The 22,904-nt window shown below is 39.1% G+C and overlaps 1 protein-coding gene across 1 annotated transcript in view; it reads right to left on the bottom strand.

The window, feature by feature from the left end:
• The window catches only part of rsph14 (radial spoke head 14 homolog), an 11,555-nt gene extending 398 nt beyond the window's left edge, over positions 1-11,157 (bottom strand). The window contains exons 1-6 of the mRNA XM_067573691.1: positions 10,807-11,157; positions 4,797-4,899; positions 4,267-4,385; positions 3,375-3,612; positions 2,758-2,894; positions 1-2,651 (exon numbers count right to left, since the gene is read on the bottom strand). The exon at positions 1-2,651 is cut by the window's left edge and continues 398 nt beyond it. Coding sequence (XP_067429792.1) covers positions 2,365-2,651; positions 2,758-2,894; positions 3,375-3,612; positions 4,267-4,385; positions 4,797-4,899; positions 10,807-10,981 — 1,059 coding nt within the window. The 5' untranslated portion in view covers positions 10,982-11,157 and the 3' untranslated portion in view covers positions 1-2,364. The remainder of the gene's footprint in view (positions 2,652-2,757; positions 2,895-3,374; positions 3,613-4,266; positions 4,386-4,796; positions 4,900-10,806) is intronic.
• Between the last annotated feature and the right edge of the window lie 11,747 nt (positions 11,158-22,904).

Genomic DNA, 22,904 nt, shown 5'->3' with positions numbered 1-22,904 from the left:
TAATCTGAAAAATAAAGATAAATGTTAACGTAGTGCAGTAAAACAACCAATATTTCCCTCTAAAATGCAGAAGAGTTGAAGTATAAGTAAAATGGAAATACTCAGGTACTTCAAAATTGTACTTAAGCACACAGAGTTTAAGTATTTGTACACACTAAAAATCACTGGGTTTAAAGTACAGAGGTTAAAGGAACATTTTGACTTACTGTATAAAATACCCATTACATGTATGTCTTTAATAATAAATGTAAAGTCCCAGAGCTTCCAAAATGATCATAAAAATGAATGAACACCTCTCTAAAATATATATATTTTTTAACAAAAATGGAACATTTTTATCTTCATGAAGGAGGATTTATTTGAATCAGGATTAGTTTTATCTTGATGTTCATAATAAACTGAGGGCACATCAGACATGAAAACCAACCGATCAGAGTTTCTTGATGTGTTCAGTATTCAGTATTTTTGACTCGTCTGGTAACATTTTGTCGCCGTTTCTTGTCTCCAGGCTCTTTAACTTACTTTGTTTAATGAAAAAAATGGGTTTTGTATAAATAAACATGTTTATATTTCTGAGAGTCAGGAATCAATAAAAGTATCATTATGTTATCGATATTAGAGCTGCAACAATTTCAGTCAATTGATCGATTAGTCGAAAATGAATTACCAACTATTTTGATAATTAATTGTTTTGAGTGTTTTTTTTTTTAAGTCGAGATGCTAAAACTCTCTGATTCCAGCTTTTTAAAAGTGAATATTTTCTGGTTTCTGAATATTTTGGACAAAACAAGACAGTTTAGGTTGCAGTCATCAGCATTTTTCACCATTTTCTGACATTTTAAAGACAAAACGACAGATCAATCGATAATTAAAATAAACGATAGCTGCAGCTCTAACACTAATCAATATCGAAACTTATCACATCTCCCCTTATTTTTATTATTATTATTATTGTCCCTGTATATTGCTGTTTTTTCTTACACTATTTGTAGCTAATTCTGTTCATCCAGATTTGTTTTTACTTATTTTTCATTGATTTACTGTAATAAATGATCTTGTGTTTCATTTTGTTTCGTATATTTATTGAAAGCTGCTTCCTGTTCTGGTATTTCTGAAATCTTTTAGACATCAGAGGCTCGTTGTCAGCTCTGTGTTCATGTCGGTGCAGCTTCAGGCAGTAATAACAGCTCAGTGACAAGTGAAGAGGTTAAATAAAAAGGATCCATTCATGTGAGGATGTTTCTGCTGCAGAGCCGATGGCCTTAATTTGACCGAAGAGCAGCTTCTTTCAGAGCAGCAGGTCAGACAGGAAAACTCTTTTCAGCTGCGCTCAACTCCGTTCAGGACACTGCTGAAGGTGAGTCCACTCAGAGGGGTCTCAAACTCTGGTCTGCGGCCCTGCTGGTGCACACTGACAGTCACTGGGATTAAATACATTATCTTTGCTTTAAGATTGTGAGTTTGTTGTTTGTGTTGATTCAGTGTTTAGGGTGTGCAGTATGTTGTTGCTTAAAGGACGGGTTCACAATTATTCAAGTGAGTCTTAAACCAACAGTCAGGAGCCTAAATGAACATTAAAGCTGTTTTTTCTTGCTGTAATCATTCCTCCTGTTCATACTGACCATTAGAAGATCCCTTCATAACGACCTTACAATGGAAGTGATGGAGGACAAAATCCACAGTCCTCCTTCTGTGCCAAAAATGTATTTAAAAGTTAATCTGAAGCTAATATGAAGCTTCAAATGAGTCAAATCAAGTAGATATCTTTCAACGTTTCAGTCTTTTTAGTGCCAAAGTTCCTCTTTTTGTTACTATACTGTCCGAGGAAACACAAAGAGGGAATTTGATGCTAAAAAGACTGTAAATGTGTCAGATATCCACTTGATATGACTAACTCAGACTGATGAAGCTGAATAGAAGCTTCACACAGACTTTTAAATGCATTTTTGCATCACATGATTTTAATGTTTTCGACTTGCAGGCAGCATTTCTACATTTGTTCACATCACGTTTCTGAACTTTGACAAGAAAACTCCAAAAAGCAGAATATGTCTCCTTTAAGGAAGAAAGAAGCTAAATTTCCAAAGCTCCGGCTGCTTTGCTCGGTTCACTGAGAAAACAAAGACTCACATTCTGCTGCTGATCATGTGTAGACAGACTGATGACTTCCTCTCTGGACTGTACTTCCTGTGCTGAGGATGACTCTGCAGCAGCTTGTAGCACCAAGTACAAGTACATGGAAGCAGTGAGTCCTAATTACCCCGTTCACACACACATGAATCATGATTTGCTTTTTGGTTATTTAATTGGTCAGTTAAGGCTACTACAGCAGGTGATGTCTAGAGGTCAGAGGTCATCAGGCTCTCAGGGAGTCCAGGTGATGACCTTGACGGCGGTCTGAGTGGCCCGTCGGACGTCCCGGTCCTCCTCAGGTGCCTCGCTCCTCCTCGTCAGCAGGTGGAGCTGCTCCAGCAGGAAGCGGCGGCCGTCCGGAGCTTCAGCCAGTGACGTCAGAGTGCGCAGGGAGTAGATGACGAGGGCCTTCCTCCTCCTCCTCCTCTCCTCGTCCTCCTCTTTCTCCTCCTCTGTCTGTTCAGACACCAGATCCAAGAGGACAGGGAGGACGTCCAGATCCAGACACTGAAGTTTACCTGCAGGATGAACACGCTGTTTTAGTCGTTCTATAGAAAATGTTCACTCATGAGGGGTCAGGAGAGGTCACATGGTGTGTTTAAGGTGCGTTCCAGGTGTGTGCACCTGCGGTGATGATGACAATGTTCATGATGGTTCCTGCAGCGTTGGCCTGAACCTCCACGTCTTCGTCCTTCAGCAGACCGACCAGGACAGGAAGCACCGCCGTCTCACACACCTGCTGCTTCCCGTCCAGAGGTACACTGAAACCAGCAGAGAGCAGTCAGAGCAACAAACAAACAAACAAACAAACACTGAAACCAGCAGAGAGCAGTCAGAGCAACAAACAAACAAACAAACAAACACTGAAACCAGCAGAGAGCAGTCAGAGCAACAAACAAACAAACAAACAAACAAACAAACACTGAAACCAGCAGAGAGCAGTCAGAGCAACAAACAAACAAACAAACAAACAAACAAACAAACAAACACTGAAACCAGCAGAGAGCAGTCAGAGCAACAAACAAACAAACAAACAAACAAACAAACACTGAAACCAGCAGAGAGCAGTCGGAGCAACAAACAAACAAACAAACACTGAAACCAGCAGAGAGCAGTCAGAGCAACAAACAAACAAACAAACACTGAAACCAGCAGAGAGCAGTCAGAGCAACAAACAAACAAACAAACAAACATAACGTCCAGTTCTTCACCACGTTATAAATCAGAGGCTGCTGGTTAACCTGAGCGTCATCAAGGCTGCCGCCGCCTCTCTGCGGATGTTCGGGGAGCGATGGGAGAGTTTGCGTGCGAGCAGTGAGACGCCGTCAGAGGCCAGACCGGGCAGAGCGTCCAGCCTGGAGCAGCAGCTGAGGGTGGAGAGGCGCAGCACCTGCACCTCTTCCTCCTCTTCCTCTTCTTCCTCCTCTTCTCTGAGCTTCAGCATCAGTTTGGGAACCAGAGACAGCAGAGCTTCTGCACCTGCAGGAGAAAAAAAACCCACGTTAGACAAGTTATATCAAAGAACAAATGAAAGGTAGGTGGTAAAATTATTAACCAAACTGTCCTGCTGGACTTTCTATAGTTGTTTAATTATCTTTTCAATTGTAAAATATCAGAAAACAGTGAATAATGTTGGACTGTTGAATTTACTTGACCACAAAGAAAAGCATCACATGCATCATCATATCTGAGAAGTTGAAACCAGCTTATTTGGGAAATTTTTAGTATAAAAAAATGACTAAAATGATTATTTGATTATTAAAATAGTTGCTGATTGATTTTCAGTCGACTGATTGATTAATCGACTCGTAGTTGCAGCTCTAGTTGTGTGCACAGTTTTCCAGTTTAAAGAGAAATCATTAGCAGCATTTCAGCTGCGCTCACTTTCACTTTCACCTCTGAGTGGTTAAAGTGGTAAAATAATCTGGATAAACTGTTGGTTTGTTTCCAAACTGTCTGATCGTCTTCCTGCTCGGCTTTCTTTTTAATGCCTGATCAATTCATCAACAAACCGCTGCTGATCTACATAATTCTGCTGTCTGTTTTTCACCTTGTAGGAGAAAAATGATATTGATTCTAATAATCAATCATATCTCCATCTTGAAGTGTTGACTGGAACAGAGGCGAGTGTACCTGCAGGCAGCAGAGCGAGGCGGTTCAGCACTCGGTGGACGTTTCTCCTGCAGGAGGACGAGGAGTCGTCCAACAGCTGAGAGAGAGGAGGGAGGAGAGACGAGGAGAGCAGGGCCTGTCTGCAGGAGGACAAACCACACACACATCACCTGTACAACTATCTATCCATCTATCTATCTATCTATCCATCCATCCATCCATCTATCTATCCATCTATCTATCCATCTATCCATCCATCCATCCATCCATCCATCTATCTATCCATCTATCCATCCATCCATCCATCCATCCATCTACCTACCTATCCATCCATCCATCCATCTATCCATCTATCTATCCATCTATCTATCCATCCATCTATCTATCCATCTATCTATCTATCTATCTATCTATCTACCTATCTATCTATCTATCTATCTATCTATCTATCTATCTATCTATCTATCTATCTATCCATCCATCCATCCATCCATCCATCCATCCATCCATCCATCCATCTATCTATCTATCTATCCATCCATCCACGTTACCTGCCGATGCTGTGGGCGGTCAGCAGGTGAAGCAGCTCGCAGGTTTTCGTTCTCACTGACAGATCTTCGTCCTTCAACAACACCTCCAGTTGCTCCAAAAAACCTGCAGCAACAGAAGAAGAAGAAACATTTCTCCATTTTCTGTCATGTTTTATCACAAAATACAGTTTTTTTAGGAAAAACTAATCATATCAGAACAAAATCTGAATCATAAGTCGAGTTCAGTTTGAACAGAATGATTCAAGTCAAGTCATTTTTATTTATAGAGCTATAGATTTAAAACAGGAGGTGACCAAAGTGCTTTACAGAAAAAATGTTAAATACAGTTAAGTAATTAAAACATTGATAGATAAGTAAATTGTGAATTTGGATAGATGGATGGATGGATTTACAACTACATCCATGTAATTGGATTAGTCTGCATTAGTTGCAGACCTAACTCAGACTCAATAACGCAACCAGCTTGTTTCTTATTGAACTTTGATCTACATTTAATGTTCAGATCAAAAAGAGGAGCACAAAATAATCTATAAGCCAGCTGTTTTTAAGGTGTAGAAATGAGGACTGAAGGGAAATATTGTTCATTTTGAGGCCAAGCAGCTACATCTCATTAAAGTAACCCAATATTTACATTAACTTTGGCTTTTTAAATATTTTTTACTCAGTGCAGAAAATAAATCATTAAAAGCAAATGATAAAACTTTGCCAAAACATTACAAACACATCCAACGTTCCCGGTCAAAATCCAAAGGTGAGTGAGCTTTTTCCATCTCTGCTCCCAGACTGTGGAACAGTTTGCCTTCACTGTCAGATCTTCTATCATCACTTTTAAATCCAAGCTAAAGACCTTCATACTTTCATAGAATTGATTTAAGTACCCTTAAATTTTAATAGCGTGATAAAATTGTTAACTTTGTCTGTTACAGTCCCTTATCTACCAATGTATTGGTAATTATGTACAAATGTAATGTCACATTTTTCTGTAAAGAACTTTGGTCAACTCCTGTTCTGAATGTGCTCTATAAATAAACTTCATACTGTTCATACTGAAATCATGTTCAAACACTGAATATGTTTTTCAGTAAATAGATCGTGTTATTAAAAGAGACATTATCCTCAGTCTAACCCTGAGTGTCTGAGGTTAATGTGCCCATCTATGTACTGGAATAGAGGACAAAACATCTGCGAACGGCGGTCTCCAGCCGACGACCCTCAGCTGATCTAAGGGAATCGGCGGAGGTGCGACAGGCTGGAATGCCGAAGTAGGAAGTAAAACCTCACCTGTACAACGATCTGATCAGCCAGGAAAGAATGGTTAACAGCGGGAAAGACTGCAGCAAGGGTGGGTGGCTAGTCACCCTACCCACTAGTGACCTGGAAGCCCCGGGGAGTACCCTTTTTGCTATGAGGCAGCATAAAAGAAGACAAACCAGAGGCCCTCTGAGAGGCGGGGTGGAAGATGAGCCTACAAAAATGGAATAAGAGGTAACGACAGGAACAGACAATCCTCCGTAAGTGTACTTGTGGATGGGAGAAGGTGACGTCATGCAAGGGACTGCACATCCATCAAGGGAAGATGAAGTGTAGACGGCAGGCACGTCAGCATGTGTGCAAGCAGGTCAGACGATAGGGACCCAAAACCGGGATTACTACCACAGTGCCGCAAGACTCAATAGCGCTGGGACGTCTGAAGTAGAAGGAAGCTCCTTGATGAAGATGGCACCTGGCGAAGACAAGGACACCAGCCCTCCAGAAGCACACCCCACTAAGCCAATGATGAAGCAGCCAGGAAGGTGCGACAAGATCAAGTGACCGAAAGCAAATGATGGGGCAGAGTGGCAGAAGCTTGACTCCAACTTGAGCCAACGTTTGGAGCTGCCATTGCGAGGAAAAGTTGAGAATAAGCTCAATATCTTTGGTGAAATCATCTTCGAGGAGTGCAGAGACACCTCTCGGCTCCCCAGGACACGTGCCACGCCCCCAGCCCCACCAACCTTACCTTTTTATACCTCCCCATATAAACTGCGAGAAGTTGAGGAAATCATCAAGAAGGCAAGGTCAGCGTCAGCCCCCATGCCTAATGGACATATAAGCTAAAACTGTCCACAGGTGGTGAAAGTACTATGGGGGCTCATGAAAACAGCGTGGAAGAAGCAGCAAATTCCATAGGCATGGCAGTAAGCTATCAAGGTATTCATTCTCAAAGAGCAGAACTCTCAAACTATCAGCCAGTTCAGGAGCATTGCCTTGCTGAACGTGGAGGGAAAGATCTTCTTCTCCATTCTGGCAAGGAGGTGGACCAACTTCCTCATGGCAAATGGATACATCAACAAAAGCTGCCAGAAGGCCAGAATCCCAGGATTAACAGGATATATTGAGGTCTCCTCCGTGATTTGGGAACAAATCCAGCGTGCAAAGAGTGAGAAGAGTGACCTACATGTTGTGTGGCTAAATCTTGTCAACGCGTACAGCTCAGTACCGCACACGTTGATAGATTTTGCCATGGAAGTCTTTCATCTTTCATTGACTGAATCAAAAATGTCATCACCAAATACTTCAGCAAACCACGTGTCACGACAGGATGGCAACAGCTGGAATGTGGAATCACTATGGGATGCGCCATATCCCCCATCTGCTGCCATCATTTGTGGCAGCATTGAAGTATGATTGGAGCACTGGAGGAGAGCCATTCCACAGCTGGCCGAAAAACCACTCCAAAACCTTGGAAGGCAGTAGACCGCCAACTTATCTGTCCGACAAGTTGGGAAGCTAGCCAAACAACAACTTGAGGAGGGTCTGGCAAAGATTGATCGAAGCCATCTGCCCGGGAAGTATAAGGCGTGGTGCTATCAACATATGCTATACCAACGAGTGATGTGGCCACTAAAGATCTGTGAAATTCCCACATCAGAGGTTAGCAGGTTGGACAGCCTAGCTGACAGCTACATCCAGAAGTGGTTGGGCTTGCCCAACTGGTTTTTGGATGCAGGCCTCTTTGGCTGTGACATGCTGGAGCTCCACATGAATCCATCAGTCTAGGGTACAAGCAAGAGAAGGCATGCCTTGTACTGGAGCTGAGGGAGTCATAAGGAGTGTGAAAGTCCCCATCCTCACAGGCTGCAAGTGAAAGGCGCAAACTGAGGTAGACCATGCTATCTCCAGTCTGCAACATCGAGATGTGATGGAGCCGGTCCACACAGGTCATACTGGCTTAAGCTGAGGAGCACCACAACAGTTCTGGTCAAAAGCCACCAAGAAACAGCAAAAGGCCATGGTGGTAGACGAAGTCACCAAGGTAGAGCAGGAGCGCTTTCACATTAAAGCAATGTCACAGGGCCGCCATGGATCCTGGACCCTACTTATTATCACAAGATAAAGTTTAGTAAATTGTAATAGACAAAATTAACAATTTTATCACGCTTTAGCTGGGATTTAAAAGTGATGATTGACGGCAGGTTCTGACAGTGAAGGCAAACTGTTCCACAGTCTGGCAGCTCAGTCACCTTTGGATTTTGGCTGGAAACGTTGAATGTGTTTGTAATGTGTTGGCAAAGTTTATCATTTGCTTTAGTTAATATAAATATTGGGTGTCTGTGAAGATTCCCAGTCATCTAGGTCATGGTTATCCGAGGAGGGTTGAACTGAGGGCAACTGGACTTGGTTGTAGATACTTGAAGACATTTCGCTTCATCCAAAAGGCTTCTTCAGTTCTAACTGACTGGTGGGGAGTCCCAGGTATTTAAGTTCGGTGTGGTCTTTATCAAGGTCATTGATACCACTTGGTTCGTTAGTGCTCCTGGCTGTTGTAACAACAGTCACAGGAGTCACCTGAGGCCAAGTGTAAATGGTTGTTAAGTCTCCTGGGAAGGGATGAAAGGACAGTAATGTTTGTGGGCCTCTGTTGAGAGATGGTTTCTCTACTTTGAGGTAGATGGTAAAAATGACAATCAATTTTTCCCAAAGTTTAAGGTGACATCCTCAAATGTCTTGTTCTGTCCACAACTCAAAGAACAGAAGAACAGTTTACCGTCATAGAGGACTAAAGAAACCAGAATATTCACATTTAAGAAGCTGGAATCAGAGAATATGGACATTTTTTTTCTTGGAAAAAAAAAGAATCGATTATTAAAATTTACAATTACATAGATGTAGCTGTAAATCCATCCATCGATCTATCCAAATTCATAATTTACTTATCGATCAATGTATTTTTGTTTTAATTGTTTAATTGTATTTTACATTTTTCTCTAAAGCACTTTGGTCAACTCCTGTTTTAAATGTGCTGGATAAATAAAATTGACTTGACTTGATGTTACCCCCAAATTGCACAAGAATCATTCTGTTCATACTGAAATCATGTTCAAACACTGGATATGTTTGTCAGTAAACAGATCATGTTATTAAAAGAGACATTATCCACAGTCTAACCCTGAGTGTCTGAGCTTACTGTGGTTAAAGAGAATTTGACTTATGATTCAGATTTTGTTTTGATATGATTAGTTTTTCCTAAGAAATCTTTATCTTGTTTGTAAAACATGACATAAAATGGAGAAATGTTTCTTCTTGTTCTGTTGCTGCAGATTTTTTGGAGCAGCTGGAGGTGTTGTTGAAGGATGAAAATCCGTCAGTGAGAACGAAAACCTGCAAGCTGCTTCACCTGCTGACCAGGTAACATGGATAGATAGATAGATAGATAGATAGATAGATAGATAGATAGATAGATAGATAGATAGATAGATAGATAGATAGATAGATGGATAGATAGATAGATAGATAGATAGATAGATAGATAGATAGACTGCTCAGATATTATACATATAAAACCTGAAATTCTGTTCACTTCTATACAGTAAGACAGAAGCCAGTGGTATTCAAGTACTGTACCTAAGTACAGTTTTGAGGCATTTATACTTTACTTGAGTATTTCCATGTGATGCTACTTTCTACATGTCAGAGTGAAATATTGTACTTTCTACTCCACTACATTTATTTGACAGCTTTAGTTACTTTTCAGATGAAGATTTGACACAATGGATAATATAACAAGCTTTTAAAATACAACACATTGTTAAAGATGAAACCAGTGGTTTCCAACCTTTTTGGCTTTTGACGTCTTACAAAAAGCAGTGTGTAGTCGGGGTCACATTTCACATGTCTATGAGTTGTTAACAGCTCCACCAAATAGTGATTTTTCCCTCTAAACTTCTCACATGCTTTCATTTCAAGAAATGTTCAAATGATCCAATATTTCAGCAAAAATCAAAGATTAGAGAAAAAGTCCAAAAACTGAAAACAGATTTGTGTATCAGAACTTTGTTTTTTCTTCTTTCCTCTCCCATTAATCATCTCACCACCCCACAGATTTATCTGCTGACCCTTTGGAGGGGCCCGACCCCTAGGTTGGGAACCACTGGACTAAACTAGCTAACTGTATATAAAGTAGTGTAAACTAGCTCCACCTCCAGCAGCTACAACAGTAACATGCTGCTCTAACACTGATGCTTCACTATTAATAATCTAATGATGTCATATATAATAATATATCAGTCAGAGGGACCAAACCACTACTTTTACTGCAATACTTTAACTACATCAAGCTCATAATACTTATGTACTTTTACTGCAATACTTTAACTACATCAAGCTCATAATACTTATGTACTTTTACTGCAATACTTTAACTACATCAAGCTCATAATACTTATGTACTTTTACTGTAATACTTTAACTACATCAAGCTCATAATACTTATGTACTTTTACTGCAATACTTTAACTACATCAAGCTCATAATACTTGTGTACTTTTACTGCAATACTTTAACTACATCAAGCTCATAATACTTATGTACTTTTACTGTAGTAGGATTTTTCATGCAGGACTTTTACTTGTAATGGAGTATTTTTACATTGCTGTATTGGTACTTTTACTGTAGTAAATGATCTGAATACTTCTTCCTCTGTATATTTCTACAGGGAACAATTCATTCCTTCATGCTTGCTGTTTGTCACCTCCAGTAACAGCCTGGTAAAGCCGCTCCGGGTCGTGCATCAGGTCGCAGAGTGAAGCCAGAGCCCGCTGCTTCCTGTCGGCCTCCGGCTGCTGCAGCTCCGCGAACAGCTGCGGCACCGCCCGCTGCCCGAAGGCCACCGGAGCCCGGGTCGGGTCTATCAGAACACCGGCCATCCGGAACACGTCCCGGGGAGAGGCAGAATCAGGTTAAAACCCGGTAGCTAAGGAGCTAACCGAGCTAATTAATGGAGTTACCCGAAACGCTCCGCAGCCGTTGCTTAGTAACCGCATGTAAACATCATAGCACGGTGATGCTGCGTTCAAAGTCTGTGTCCAGCAGTAGAAAAAGTACTGAGATCCTTTGCTTAAATCGAAGTACAAATACAGCAATGCAAACATACTCCATTACAAGTAAAACTCCTGCATGGAAAACCCTACTACAGTAAAAGAACATAAGTATTATCAGCTTGGTGTATTTAAAGTATGAAAAGAAGAAGTATGTAAGACTAAAAAACAAAGTTCTGACACACAAATCTATTTTCAGTTTCATACATTTTCAAACATCACACAAGGCATCCTACAGGACAATCACATGGTTTGGTAATCAAACCATTATCTGTCACCTGCGTTGCCACCTGTGTTTGCTTTACACGTTATAATGGCACCATCTGGTGGTTAAATTAAAATACATCAATCCCGCCAAAACAACGAACCAAAACTCAAATTCCAACATAATTTCCAAAAGTCAAACTCTTCATTCAGTCCATGTGAAGAGTGTGTTTAATTTATGTCTCCAGAATGTTTCACATTTCAAAAGCAATACAACCAGATTACCACCTCGCTTGTTGTAATGCACTAATACTCTAGAAATTGTGTTTGACAAAAAGTAAATTGAATCAATAATCTCTAGTCTTTAAGATATTTTGGTTAATCTTATATGGAATTTTCCAGTTGATAAATTATAAGTCTTTATTAAAATATATAAATATATCTTTGTTTAGGTAGCGCACAATAAAAAATATTTGTTTGAACCACAGAAATCACAATTATATTTAGTTTAAACATTTCCAAAACATAATTTACTGGATATATTTCAGAAAATATTTAATAGGCCCATTCAACGTATTTATATTATGTAATAGGTCTATTATATAATATATTTGTCTAATTTTTTTCATTTTTAAACTGAGTGAACTAATGTTGGAATTCTCTTATTCCGTCTTTATTTTTAAACTACAAAGACAACACTTGTAAGTAAGATTGTGCAGGAAACAGAATATCCAGATTTGTTCCACATTTTATGTATTTTTTGCATGTAAACTTTATACTGTGACAGTTTTGACTGAGGAGGCTCATGCACACCTTCAGTTTCTTGTAGACAGGTGCATAGGAGGAAATGTCTATAGGCAAGAAGAGAGAATTTCAGCACACTGTCCTTTTACTGCAATTAACTTTACTAGAATACAATGTTTTGGTCCTTAGACCATCATCAGGTAAAACTGAGGAACAAAGAACATTCCAGACAGATAAAGCCAACACCTCCTCAGGTGAGGCCAATCAGGGACCATGTCAGGCAATCAGTCCCACAGTCTGTATGCTTTTAGCCTATCAGAAGGCAGCTCCACCATCAAAGATGGACATTCTACAATCTGTAATGAACAGCAACTACATCCATTTATATACAAACATTGAATAATATAATTATTGAGTTGAGTTGCTACTTAATGTGATGCTGTGAATATTAGTTTTAAATGGGATCATGTTTTCAGCTGGGTGTCATTTTGGCTTTGTACTACAAAGCAGGATTTGGGGTTTGCGAGGGAACTTTAGGTTTAACTCTGCTGAACAGCTAACCTGCTGTTCAGCAAAAAACAGGAGAAACATTTTATTGTTCCATGTTTCTATTTCTACTCTGGTTTTGAAACAGAGCATCTAACAAACGGAGGGATCTTTTATGACACTAACACATAATGATGATTTTAGCTGTATTTTAATTGTACAAAGTTGATTTTATCCTGGTGTGACAGCTGACAGTGTGGATGATTTTACACTCCGATTCCATGACTGCAACTCAGAATAACATGAGTGTGTGTGTGTTTGTTACCTCTTTGGGACCTTTTCTGGTATAAACACCAACTTTGGCGGGACCAGTAATCCTCATGGCCCGATCCTAATGAGGCAAAACATCCTGGTTAAGGTTAGAGTTAAGGTGTTAATTGAGGTAAGGTTAAAGGTACACTATGCAGGATTTGTTGGTTGGTGTTTCTTAACATGCAGCATTCAAAGTTGGCCCCTCCTCCCCGGCTCAATGAGTGAGAGAGAGAGAAGAGAGTGAGCAGCATTATTTTAAATGTTATTTTCTGATTGTTTCACAGCGGTAACGTTCTACAGCACAAATAAACACGACGCCACCTCCACACAACCCTGCGGTGTGGTGCTGCATTGCCAGATGTTGTGTGAATGCAGAGATTCATCCTGTCCGCTGTGGCCTCTCTGCTCTGTGTGTATAGCTCAGTCCTGCCCTCGGTCAACAGACACACAGACCTGCTGCTCCTCATACATCCATGACACAGAGACAGAGAGCAGAGCGGAGCAGAGGAGAGAGACGGAGACAGCCATGTAACCTGGTTGCTACGTGACTAGTCCCGACCTCACATCCTGTGCATTGTTATTGGCTGGAAGCTACACACCCACTGCCCAAAGGTTGACGCCCAGAAACATCCCGAACACAGCAAAATAATAAGACAATAAGAAAATACAGGCAGACGGCAGAGTCTCTGCAGATACATAAAGACACACACTTCTAGTAGGTCATAAGTGATGATTGAGAGGGATTACTGTTGTATGAGTCTATACATTGTTTCCTTAGGGGACTGCATGCCTACAGGCTGAATGAATGTGACTGTAAAAAACACATGTAAGAAACAGAGGCCTCAGTAAATTAATATTTCAAAGGTGAAAAACATGGAAACTTACAAATCAAAACTGGACAACCATTGTTTAGTTAGAGTCTATAGTTAATGAATAATAAATATTTGATGTGCAATACAATGGATGCTGTGTATGAAGCGTTAATACTGGTGTAAAATGTCTCTACACAGCTTTAATCCCTGTGGTACTAGATATTCTTGTTTTTGTCTGACTGGAAATCCCCTCCTAGCGATAGTGTTTTTTCAAAACTGGTTTATCAACCAGTAAGACTTTAATTAAAATCAGTTCATGCAACTGACTTACCAGGTGGGTGCAGATACAGAAGTAACCGCTGCCGTTCCACCTACAGAGCAGCTTCTTAGTTTAGTTAGAGTCTAAAGCTGAGTATGTTAATTAAAGCAAAGAAAACACATTCTGGGTAATTCTTTTCTCATTCTTAGGTGAGACAGGAAACAAGGTTCAAGGTTCATTTTAATTGTCCTTATACAATGCTGTACAATGAAATTCAGTCGTTACCCCCTCTACACCACACACATACACAATATATTTGCAAATATTAAAATGATTTAAATTACAATCCAAAAAACCAATCAATTTGGCAGTAAAATAGAACAAAGTACATAAAAGTAGCACTAAGAAGAAATTAAGAAGGAAAAACTATATATCCAGATAAAACTATGTTATATTTACAAGGAATATACAATTACATATTATACATACAAATAGTAGATAGTCAGACACAAAGTTTTTACAGTATTGTTGTACTGTATTTAATGGGACCATGTGCAGTGTGAAACATAAATGTTAACATTTGATGTACTGCACCAGATTGAGCTTCAAACTAATTTTTATCTGCAGTCCTTTACAATTAAAACATATAACAGCACAATAATAAACAGTACAAAGCAAAAAAACACACAGGACACATTATATAAAATACAAAATCACACACACCCACAATGTAAACTAGAAATTTATAATGTAATCTTGTCAAATTAAAAGCAAGATTATTTGCGTTGATGAGAAGACCATGAGATGAAATTTAGTGGTTACAGAGCTGAGTAGTTTTTAGCAGATTTTTTAATTTGGTTTTGAATGTACTGATGGAACTGCAGCTCTTTATATCATCAGGTGGGACGTCCCACTGAGTTGTGGCTTTCACAGAGAAAGCTGACTGTCTAAATGCAGTGCGACAAAATGGTACAATCTTGTATAGAGATATTCTAGACGATCTCATAGAACTTATTGAGTGAGTGAACACAAAGTCACATATGTAATAACTGAATATTACTATGTAAATTTCACAGATGCAGTACAATATACAGAAGAAGTCAGCTGCATGAACTGACTGACGTCTTACAGGTAGATAAACCAGTTTAGAAAGATCTGAACACAGAACACTTTCGCTGGGAGGGGACTTCCAGTCAGACGAAAACAAAATGCAGCACTGAGATCCAATAATAATAATACTGAAATTCTGCCATTGTCTTTGTTTAAGTGTATGTCATTTAAGACTTTAACAAGAGTAGTCTCAGTGCTGTGGTCAAAATCCTGACTTGAAGACATCAAAACGGTTGTTTAGAGCCAAGAAGTTGTTCAGCTATTGAAAAACTTTTAAAGAAATTTAATATGGGTTAATATGGGAAGACACCTGAGAGAAGAGACATGTTGACAATCTACAGAAGATCGGAGGCCGTGCAATTTCAAACAATTTTGAAAAAGCCTGTAGGCAGAATATCAAGGCAGGTACAAGCTCCTAATGCTAGTATTCTCATCAAAAGTGAAAGGACTGATCAAGTCACTGCTTTTAAATATCTCAGTGTGACACTGGATATAAATTTGAACTTTAAGAAACATGTTTTAAAAAAAGTGGTTAAAACCATAAAGTACAATTTAGACATATTAGAAACTGCATAATATGCATCCTATGATTCTTTTCCATATGTCTTATTGCATTGCACCTACAAACCTTTAATTGTTCAACTGTTTCCTCTGCTGACTGGAGGAATGAATGTCTTTTTAATGGACAATAAATATTTGATGTGCAATATAATGGATGCTGTGTTTAAAGCAGTTAAAGTTGTACTTCATCCAACACTGGTGTAAAATGTCTCTACACCACTTACAACCTTGTGGTACAAGGAATTCTTGTTTTTGTGTGACAGGAAATCTGAACATAGTGTTCCATGTTCAGATTTATCCCCTCCCACTGAAAGTGTTCCATGTTCACATTTTTCTAAACTGGTTTATCTACCTCAAATTTTCAAGTCACAATGTACTGTAAAATGAAAATCAAACACTGTTCTGATTGTTCTCCCCAACACTGTAATAGACGTTCCCACAAATGAGTTGTATTGTCAGGTTGTTTTACTTTCACCCTTCTGTCCAGTTCATGCTGAACCAGCTTGATGACCAGTGTGCAGCCATTCCATAATTTGAAGCCTACTGTCTTGTTCCTTTCTTGTATGGTAGTATGTAAGTATGTTTTGGATCATTATCTTGCTGCAGAATGAACCCCTGATCAACTAGACCAGAGGGTGCTGCATGGCTCTGCAGGATGTTTCCAGTCACTCTGTGCAAGTTACCAACTCTGGTTCCAGCAAAAGAGCCCCCGACCATCACGCTTCCTCCTCCGTGCTTTTATACAGACAGAGGGTTTGGAAGCTGGGACAGCTGAAGAAACTGTTTGCAGCAGAAAAGCTATGAATTGTTACCTAGTACTACATGGAAAATGCCTTTTAATAACTTTTTTTTTTTTAACAAACCTTTAATTGTTCAACTGTTTCCCTTGCTGACTGGAGGAATGAATGTCTTTTTAATGGACAATAAATATTTGATGTGCAATATAATGGATGCTGTGTTTAAAGCAGTTAAAGTTGTACTTCATCCAACACTGGTGTAAAATGTCTCTACACCACTTACAACCTTGTGGTACAAGGAATTCTTGTTTTTGTGTGACAGGAAATCTGAACATAGTGTTCCATGTTTAGATTTATCCCCTCCCACTGAAAGTGTTCCATGTTCACATTTTTCTAAACTGGTTTATCTACCTCAAATTTTCAAGTCACAATGTACTGTAAAATGAAAATCAAACACTGTTCTGATTGTTCTCCCCAACACTGTAATAGACGTTCCCACAAATGGGTTGCATTGTCAGGTTGTTTTACTTTCACCCTTCTGTCCAGTTCATGCTGAACCAGCTTGATGACCAGTGTGCAGCCATGCCATGATTTGAAGCCTACTGTCTTGTTCCTTTCTTGTATGGTAGTATGTAAGTATGTTTTGGATCATTATCTTGCTGCAGAATGAACCCCTGATCAACTAGACCAGAGGGTGCTGCATGGCTCTGCAGGATGTTTCCAGTCACTCTGTGCAAGTTACCAACTCTGGTTCCAGCAAAAGAGCCCCTGACCATCACGCTTCCTCCTCCGTGCTTTTATACAGACAGAGGGTTTGGAAGCTGGGACAGCTGAAGAAACTGTTTGCAGCAGAAAAACTATGAATTGTTACCTAGTACTACATGGAAAATGCCTTTTAATAACTTTTTTTTTTTTTTAACCTAGGGGCTCCGTAGGCTACCACTTACCTTTGTACCATTTAAGGTTATTCACTGGACTTGAACTCTTTACATTTCAAAAAAATTTGGGGGTGTTTTGGTTGGCTTCTTACAATCTTACAGTGTGCACAAAGTGTGTTTGCAAGTAGGCAAAACAGATGTAGAAAGATGTACACTTAACTTAAATATACCTTGGTTTCATTTTAACAGTAAAGCAACAGGAGCACTGACTGATTTGCTCACATGAGCTCACAACACTATTTTATAACTTAAAGACTTAAGCCAAAAATCTTTTGAGAGTTTGATTTGATTCCATTAGCCACTGTAAGTTTAAGATGATTGCAGTGCTGTTATTACTGCTACCTCCAACATCTTATTTGTTTCTCTAATCAGAGTTCCAACCCTTCAGGGGCAGGTCTTAACTTGTATGATAAATAATAAATTGGCAGGAAATAAACTGACAGAGACGGTTGATCCTGAAGAGGACTCCTCATACTTTATTCTATCCACTCCACCTTAACTTTCTCAGCTGTTCAGGATTTTCAGGTGAGTAAAAGGAAGATTGGCGATGGGAGATAGCATAATGACAGGGCTATTAAGTTTTACAGTATTGGGTATGTTATACAGTGGGGGAAATAAGTTTTCAACACATCAACATTTTTTCAAGAAATATATTTCCAGTGCAGCTATTCACATGCCATTAAGACCAGACATTGGTATCAACTCAAAAAGGCAACACAGTTAAAGAAATCATAACATTCTGATCAATAAATAAGTTACGTGCATTAAATTGGAATGACACAGGAAAAAGTATTGAACACGCCAACTGAAATACTTGGTGGAAAAGTCTTTGTTTGCAATGACAGCTTCAAAATGCTTTCTATACCAAAAAACTAATCTCTCACAGCGTCCAGGGGCGATTTCGGCCCATTCTTCTAAGTGGACAGTCTTCTTCTGGTGAATCTTTATCTTCAGTTCCTTCCATAAATGTTCAACAGGGTTCAAGTCAGGTGATTGACTGGGCCATTCCAACACCTTTATTCTCTTTCTCTGGAGCCAGTTGAGAGTCATTTGCAGTATGTTTTGGATCATTGTCCTGTTGGAAAGTCTATCTGCGTCTCATCCTCATTGTCCTAGTGGATAGCAACAAATTCTTCTCAAAAATATCCCGATATATAGCTCCATTCACCTTCTTCTCAACAATTTGGATTTTGCCGGTACCATGAGAAGGGAAACAGCCCCGTACCATAATGCTTCCACCTCTGAACTTCACTGTAGGTATTTGTAGGGTCATATGCAGCAGAGCCATTTCTCCTCCAAACAAGGAGTGTAGTGTTATTGCCAAAAATTACAATTTTTGTCTCGTCTGACCGCAACACCTTTTTCCAGTAATCTACAGGTTTCTCCAAATGTTGTGTAGCAAACTTCAAACATGTCTTTTCTTCAATAATGGAGTCTTACGGGGTGTTCGTGCAACTCTGTGACAATTGTACCTGCTTCTTCCAGGTCTTTCTGGAGCTCTTTTTGAGTGTTCCTTGGTCAGCGATCTTGTGAGGAGCTACTGTGCATGGCCTGTTGATGGTGTAGTGTTAATGACTAAACCTAAACACAAGAACCACCTTAAACATAGCATTGTGACATCATAAAACATCATTGTTTTTTTTTTATAAGAACTGCTGATAGAGGCAACATATTAGAAGACACTCCTGTGGAAGAGTGGAGGTATAATCAACTTATGTGGTTGTTCCATCGAGGAACAGGCAGTTAAACTCTGAATTCCACATTGTTCCCTCATCATGTTTGAACTTGTTTAAATATGTTTGATGCCTGAATTTCATTGCATACCTATACCTTGATATATCAAGCTAACTTACTGCGTCCCTGTTGTTTCAAATGGAGTTCATGTATAGTCATCATGTTTTACAAAAGGTGCTTTAAATGAGTTTTGTGTCATTTCAAGCAGAACTCTTAAGTTATGCTTACATAAATTAATTACCCATCAGCTGTTTTAATCATTAACACATCAACTTCGAAGCCAAAGTTTGTATTAATTTTTTATGTTAAGTAACTTTGCACCATGTTGAGAAAAAAAAAAATTGTCACGCCCCCTACCTGGATATGTAGTATTCTAACTTTCAAAACAATACAGAAAGTATCACAAAAAGAGATTTACAAAGCTTTCTCTACAGGCTGTGCAATAACAGATCTCCACTTCCTCGGATATCTGGGAGCACCTGCCCCAGATTTTGAGTTTGGAGGGTCTTGAAAAACTGATAGATAAATAAATAAATAACCGTTAACATTTTGCTGTAATGAATGATATGATGAATGTGTGTTTGCAACTCTGACCAGCATAGTTTTTTTATATATTATGGCTCATTGGCTGCTTTCAGCGTATATTGTTTTGTACAACTGTGTTTCGGATAAATATTGTGTGTGGATCAGATGAGCTATTCTCTGTTGCTACTGAAGCTCGTTCTGTTCAGCAGTACGTTAAGTGACAGTCACAACCAACATATTTTCATGCTATGCTTGTGCACTGGACATTACAGGCAGCGATATTCTAATGATTGATAAAATGGGTAATTAATTAAGGCTTCAACAGCAAAATAAATTTTAAACTCGATAAAACATTCATCTTCCTTCATATCTCTCCTTCCTTCTTCTGTCTCTTCCTTCTCTACTTTGTTCTCTCACAAGAAAAAAGTTGTCATTTGCTATGAATTTATGTTTTACATCATGAAACTAGTGGCACTTGTGTTGGATGCAACATGGAGCTGAGTAAAGCAGCACTTCTCCTTGATCTACTCTGGCTTGAATTGAACCTCATTTGTAAGTTGCTTTAGACAAAAGTGTCTGACAAATGAATAAATGTAAATGTATCATTACTTTTCAACTCACTGTTGTGGCATACAGCATCTCCTCCACTCCCTTATTCATCACTCGCAATCACCAGCTGTTAACAAGCAAGACCAAAAACTATTTTTGCTGATCTGAAGTAATATTTAGACAGACTCAAAGCATTAGTACTTCTATGATCAGTCACATTTCTGTTTTTAATATTTTGCAGCGTGATGGCGGGTCGGATAGAGATCTGGAGGACACTTCTGATCCTCTTCAGCCTCCTCAGCCTCACTCAACAGTTTGGTAAGAAATATTTAATATTTTAACAACCTCAAGTTCTCTTTTATGTCTTTACAATCCTTAAGATTTCAGTCCTGGTTGATGAGGCGACACACTTGGTTACAGTGGTAACAGAAGGTGTGATTTAATACTACAGCAAAGACTTGTTGAGCAGCTGCTTTATCAGAAATCCAACAGAGGAGGAGCTGGTGTTTCTGTTTTAATAAAGACGTCAGTCAGTAATAATCACGACCTCCATCTGATTTCATGCTGCACACGGAGCAAGTAGTGAAATATTTCAAACTCATCCTCTGACAAAAAATGACCAAAATGACCTTTGTCTTGTTTTGTAGACGCATTTTGACGATCAGTCAGCGCTAAGCTCTGTGACAGTTACTCTGTTTCCTGTGGCTGCTTCAGAATAAAAGCCACTGTGTTTGGCCAGTTGAAGTCTTTTAATGTGAAGCAGCAGCAGTAGGACATGTTGTGTTAACACTAGCAATAACTTAATACAGCTCTCATAGTGTAAAGAGAGTGAACAGTAAACAGCAAGGCTGATATCAATGTGATACACTTGCTCTGATTACATGCTGCATCGTCTTCCTGAACAACGGACTCCTATACAACCAATAAAAACTACTATACAGAGAGATAATTACTGAATATTAATCACTCCCTCCAGGATTTCACAGTTATTTTCTGACATTGTGGAACAATTTGTGTTGTTTTATGTGCTCTTTTTGTGGTAAATTGCAGGAAAAACAGATAACATGTCTCTAAAACCAATGGACACATCTCCATCTGGCTCCATTGTACTTTCAGTATATTGTATAACATGCTAACTGTAAGCATTTTTAGCATTAAGGCCTAAAATACAGCTCAGAATAAATACAACTTCATATGACAAATTATAGCTTAGTTTGATGAAACTGAACCGAGTCTGATAATAACCCTATTTCGACCAAAAGTTCCAGAGGAACTAATTTCAGAAACTAAACTTGGAGCTAAAAGTCCCAGTTGTTCTTCCTGTTTGCGTTTCCATTAAAATTAAGAGCATTTGTCTCCACAAATCATCTGCTGAGTGTTTGTTGGTTATTTATTTCTGCTTTAGAACAAAATGACACGAAACAATCAGAAAATACTGTTTTATTTCTCGCATTCACCAGCTTTGTTCTTGCTAACACTGCTCCCAAACAAAACAATGCCTAATTTTATTTTTAACGTTAACAAACACCTTTTAAAACAAAAACCAACAAAAACCTTTCAGCTACTGTAAAATCCTGGTGTAATGTACAGTACCAGTCAAAAGTTTGGACACACTTTCTTTTTCAAGTGAATGGGAAGGTGTATCCATCCAGAGGTGCTGATCTCTCTCTGAGAAATTCAACTAAACCTCAGTCTGCCAGTGACGTATCTGCTCTCATCTCCCTTTCCTCTAACATTCACTATGAACTCAGCATGAACATAAGGAACACCTACAACTGATCCTCATTTAATGTCAAATTTGTCTTAACTTTGCAGAGGTGAGAGAGGATGAATGGGAGGAGCTCAGCCCTGATATCGCTGCACTGCATCGCCTCAGAGGACTGCCTGAACACATGTTTCATGAAAGGCTCAAGAACCCTTCGAACCCAAAGTAAACTTATATGTCTCCTTTCCAACTGTTAAGGCCTTGGCACAACTATAATGCATATATTTTAGAAAATATGATATATAGTAGTATTCAGGCACTGCTGTGATAAATGTGACAATAGTCCATATAGTTTTCTGTTGGATGGGACTATTTATCCATATCCTTTTACCTCAAGGGAAATACACAAATTCCCACTTGAAGGATGGGTTCACAGTTTTTCAAGTCTGCCCAAATGAACAGTGAAACCTGTTTTTCTTGCTGTAATAATTCCTCCTGTTCATACTGACCGTTAGAAGACCCCTTCATAATGCACTCACAATGTAAGAGATGCAGGACAAAATCTACCGCCCTCGTTTAGGCAAAATTGTAATTAAAAGTTTATCTGAAGCTAATATGAGGCTTCAGCAATGTGATTTAATCAAATCAAGTGGATAAAAATGTAATAAGGAATATATTTCATCTTAGGGCCACGTCCATGCTTGGGGCCAGAGTTGAGAGATCCACTAGCAGGTAAGGAGCCATGGTCACAGCTAAGGTTTGTGATGCAGCTGTGGTGAGAAAGCTTTCATTCACCACCACCAATACCCATTATTTTAGGTATAAAATAATGGGTATTGTGTTGACATCAATATTCTTTTGCTTAAATAATGCATTGTTGGCTTATCAGCATACTTCTCAGTATGATTTTGAAGTAAAACTTTACAGTGTCAAGGCTGGACAAAGGAGGGGAGACCACACATGAGTGATAACTAAAAATAAATTTATTGTACATAACTTATGGATAAATTAAACTAAACACAACCAAAATCAACATAGTGGAAGCCAGAGGGGAGAAGCAAATGACTGACTGCCTC

The sequence above is a fragment of the Thunnus thynnus genome, chromosome 2, assembly GCF_963924715.1.
Source record: "Thunnus thynnus chromosome 2, fThuThy2.1, whole genome shotgun sequence".
NCBI lineage: Eukaryota > Metazoa > Chordata > Actinopteri > Scombriformes > Scombridae > Thunnus > Thunnus thynnus.
This window is presented reverse-complemented; position numbering and strand designations above follow the sequence as displayed.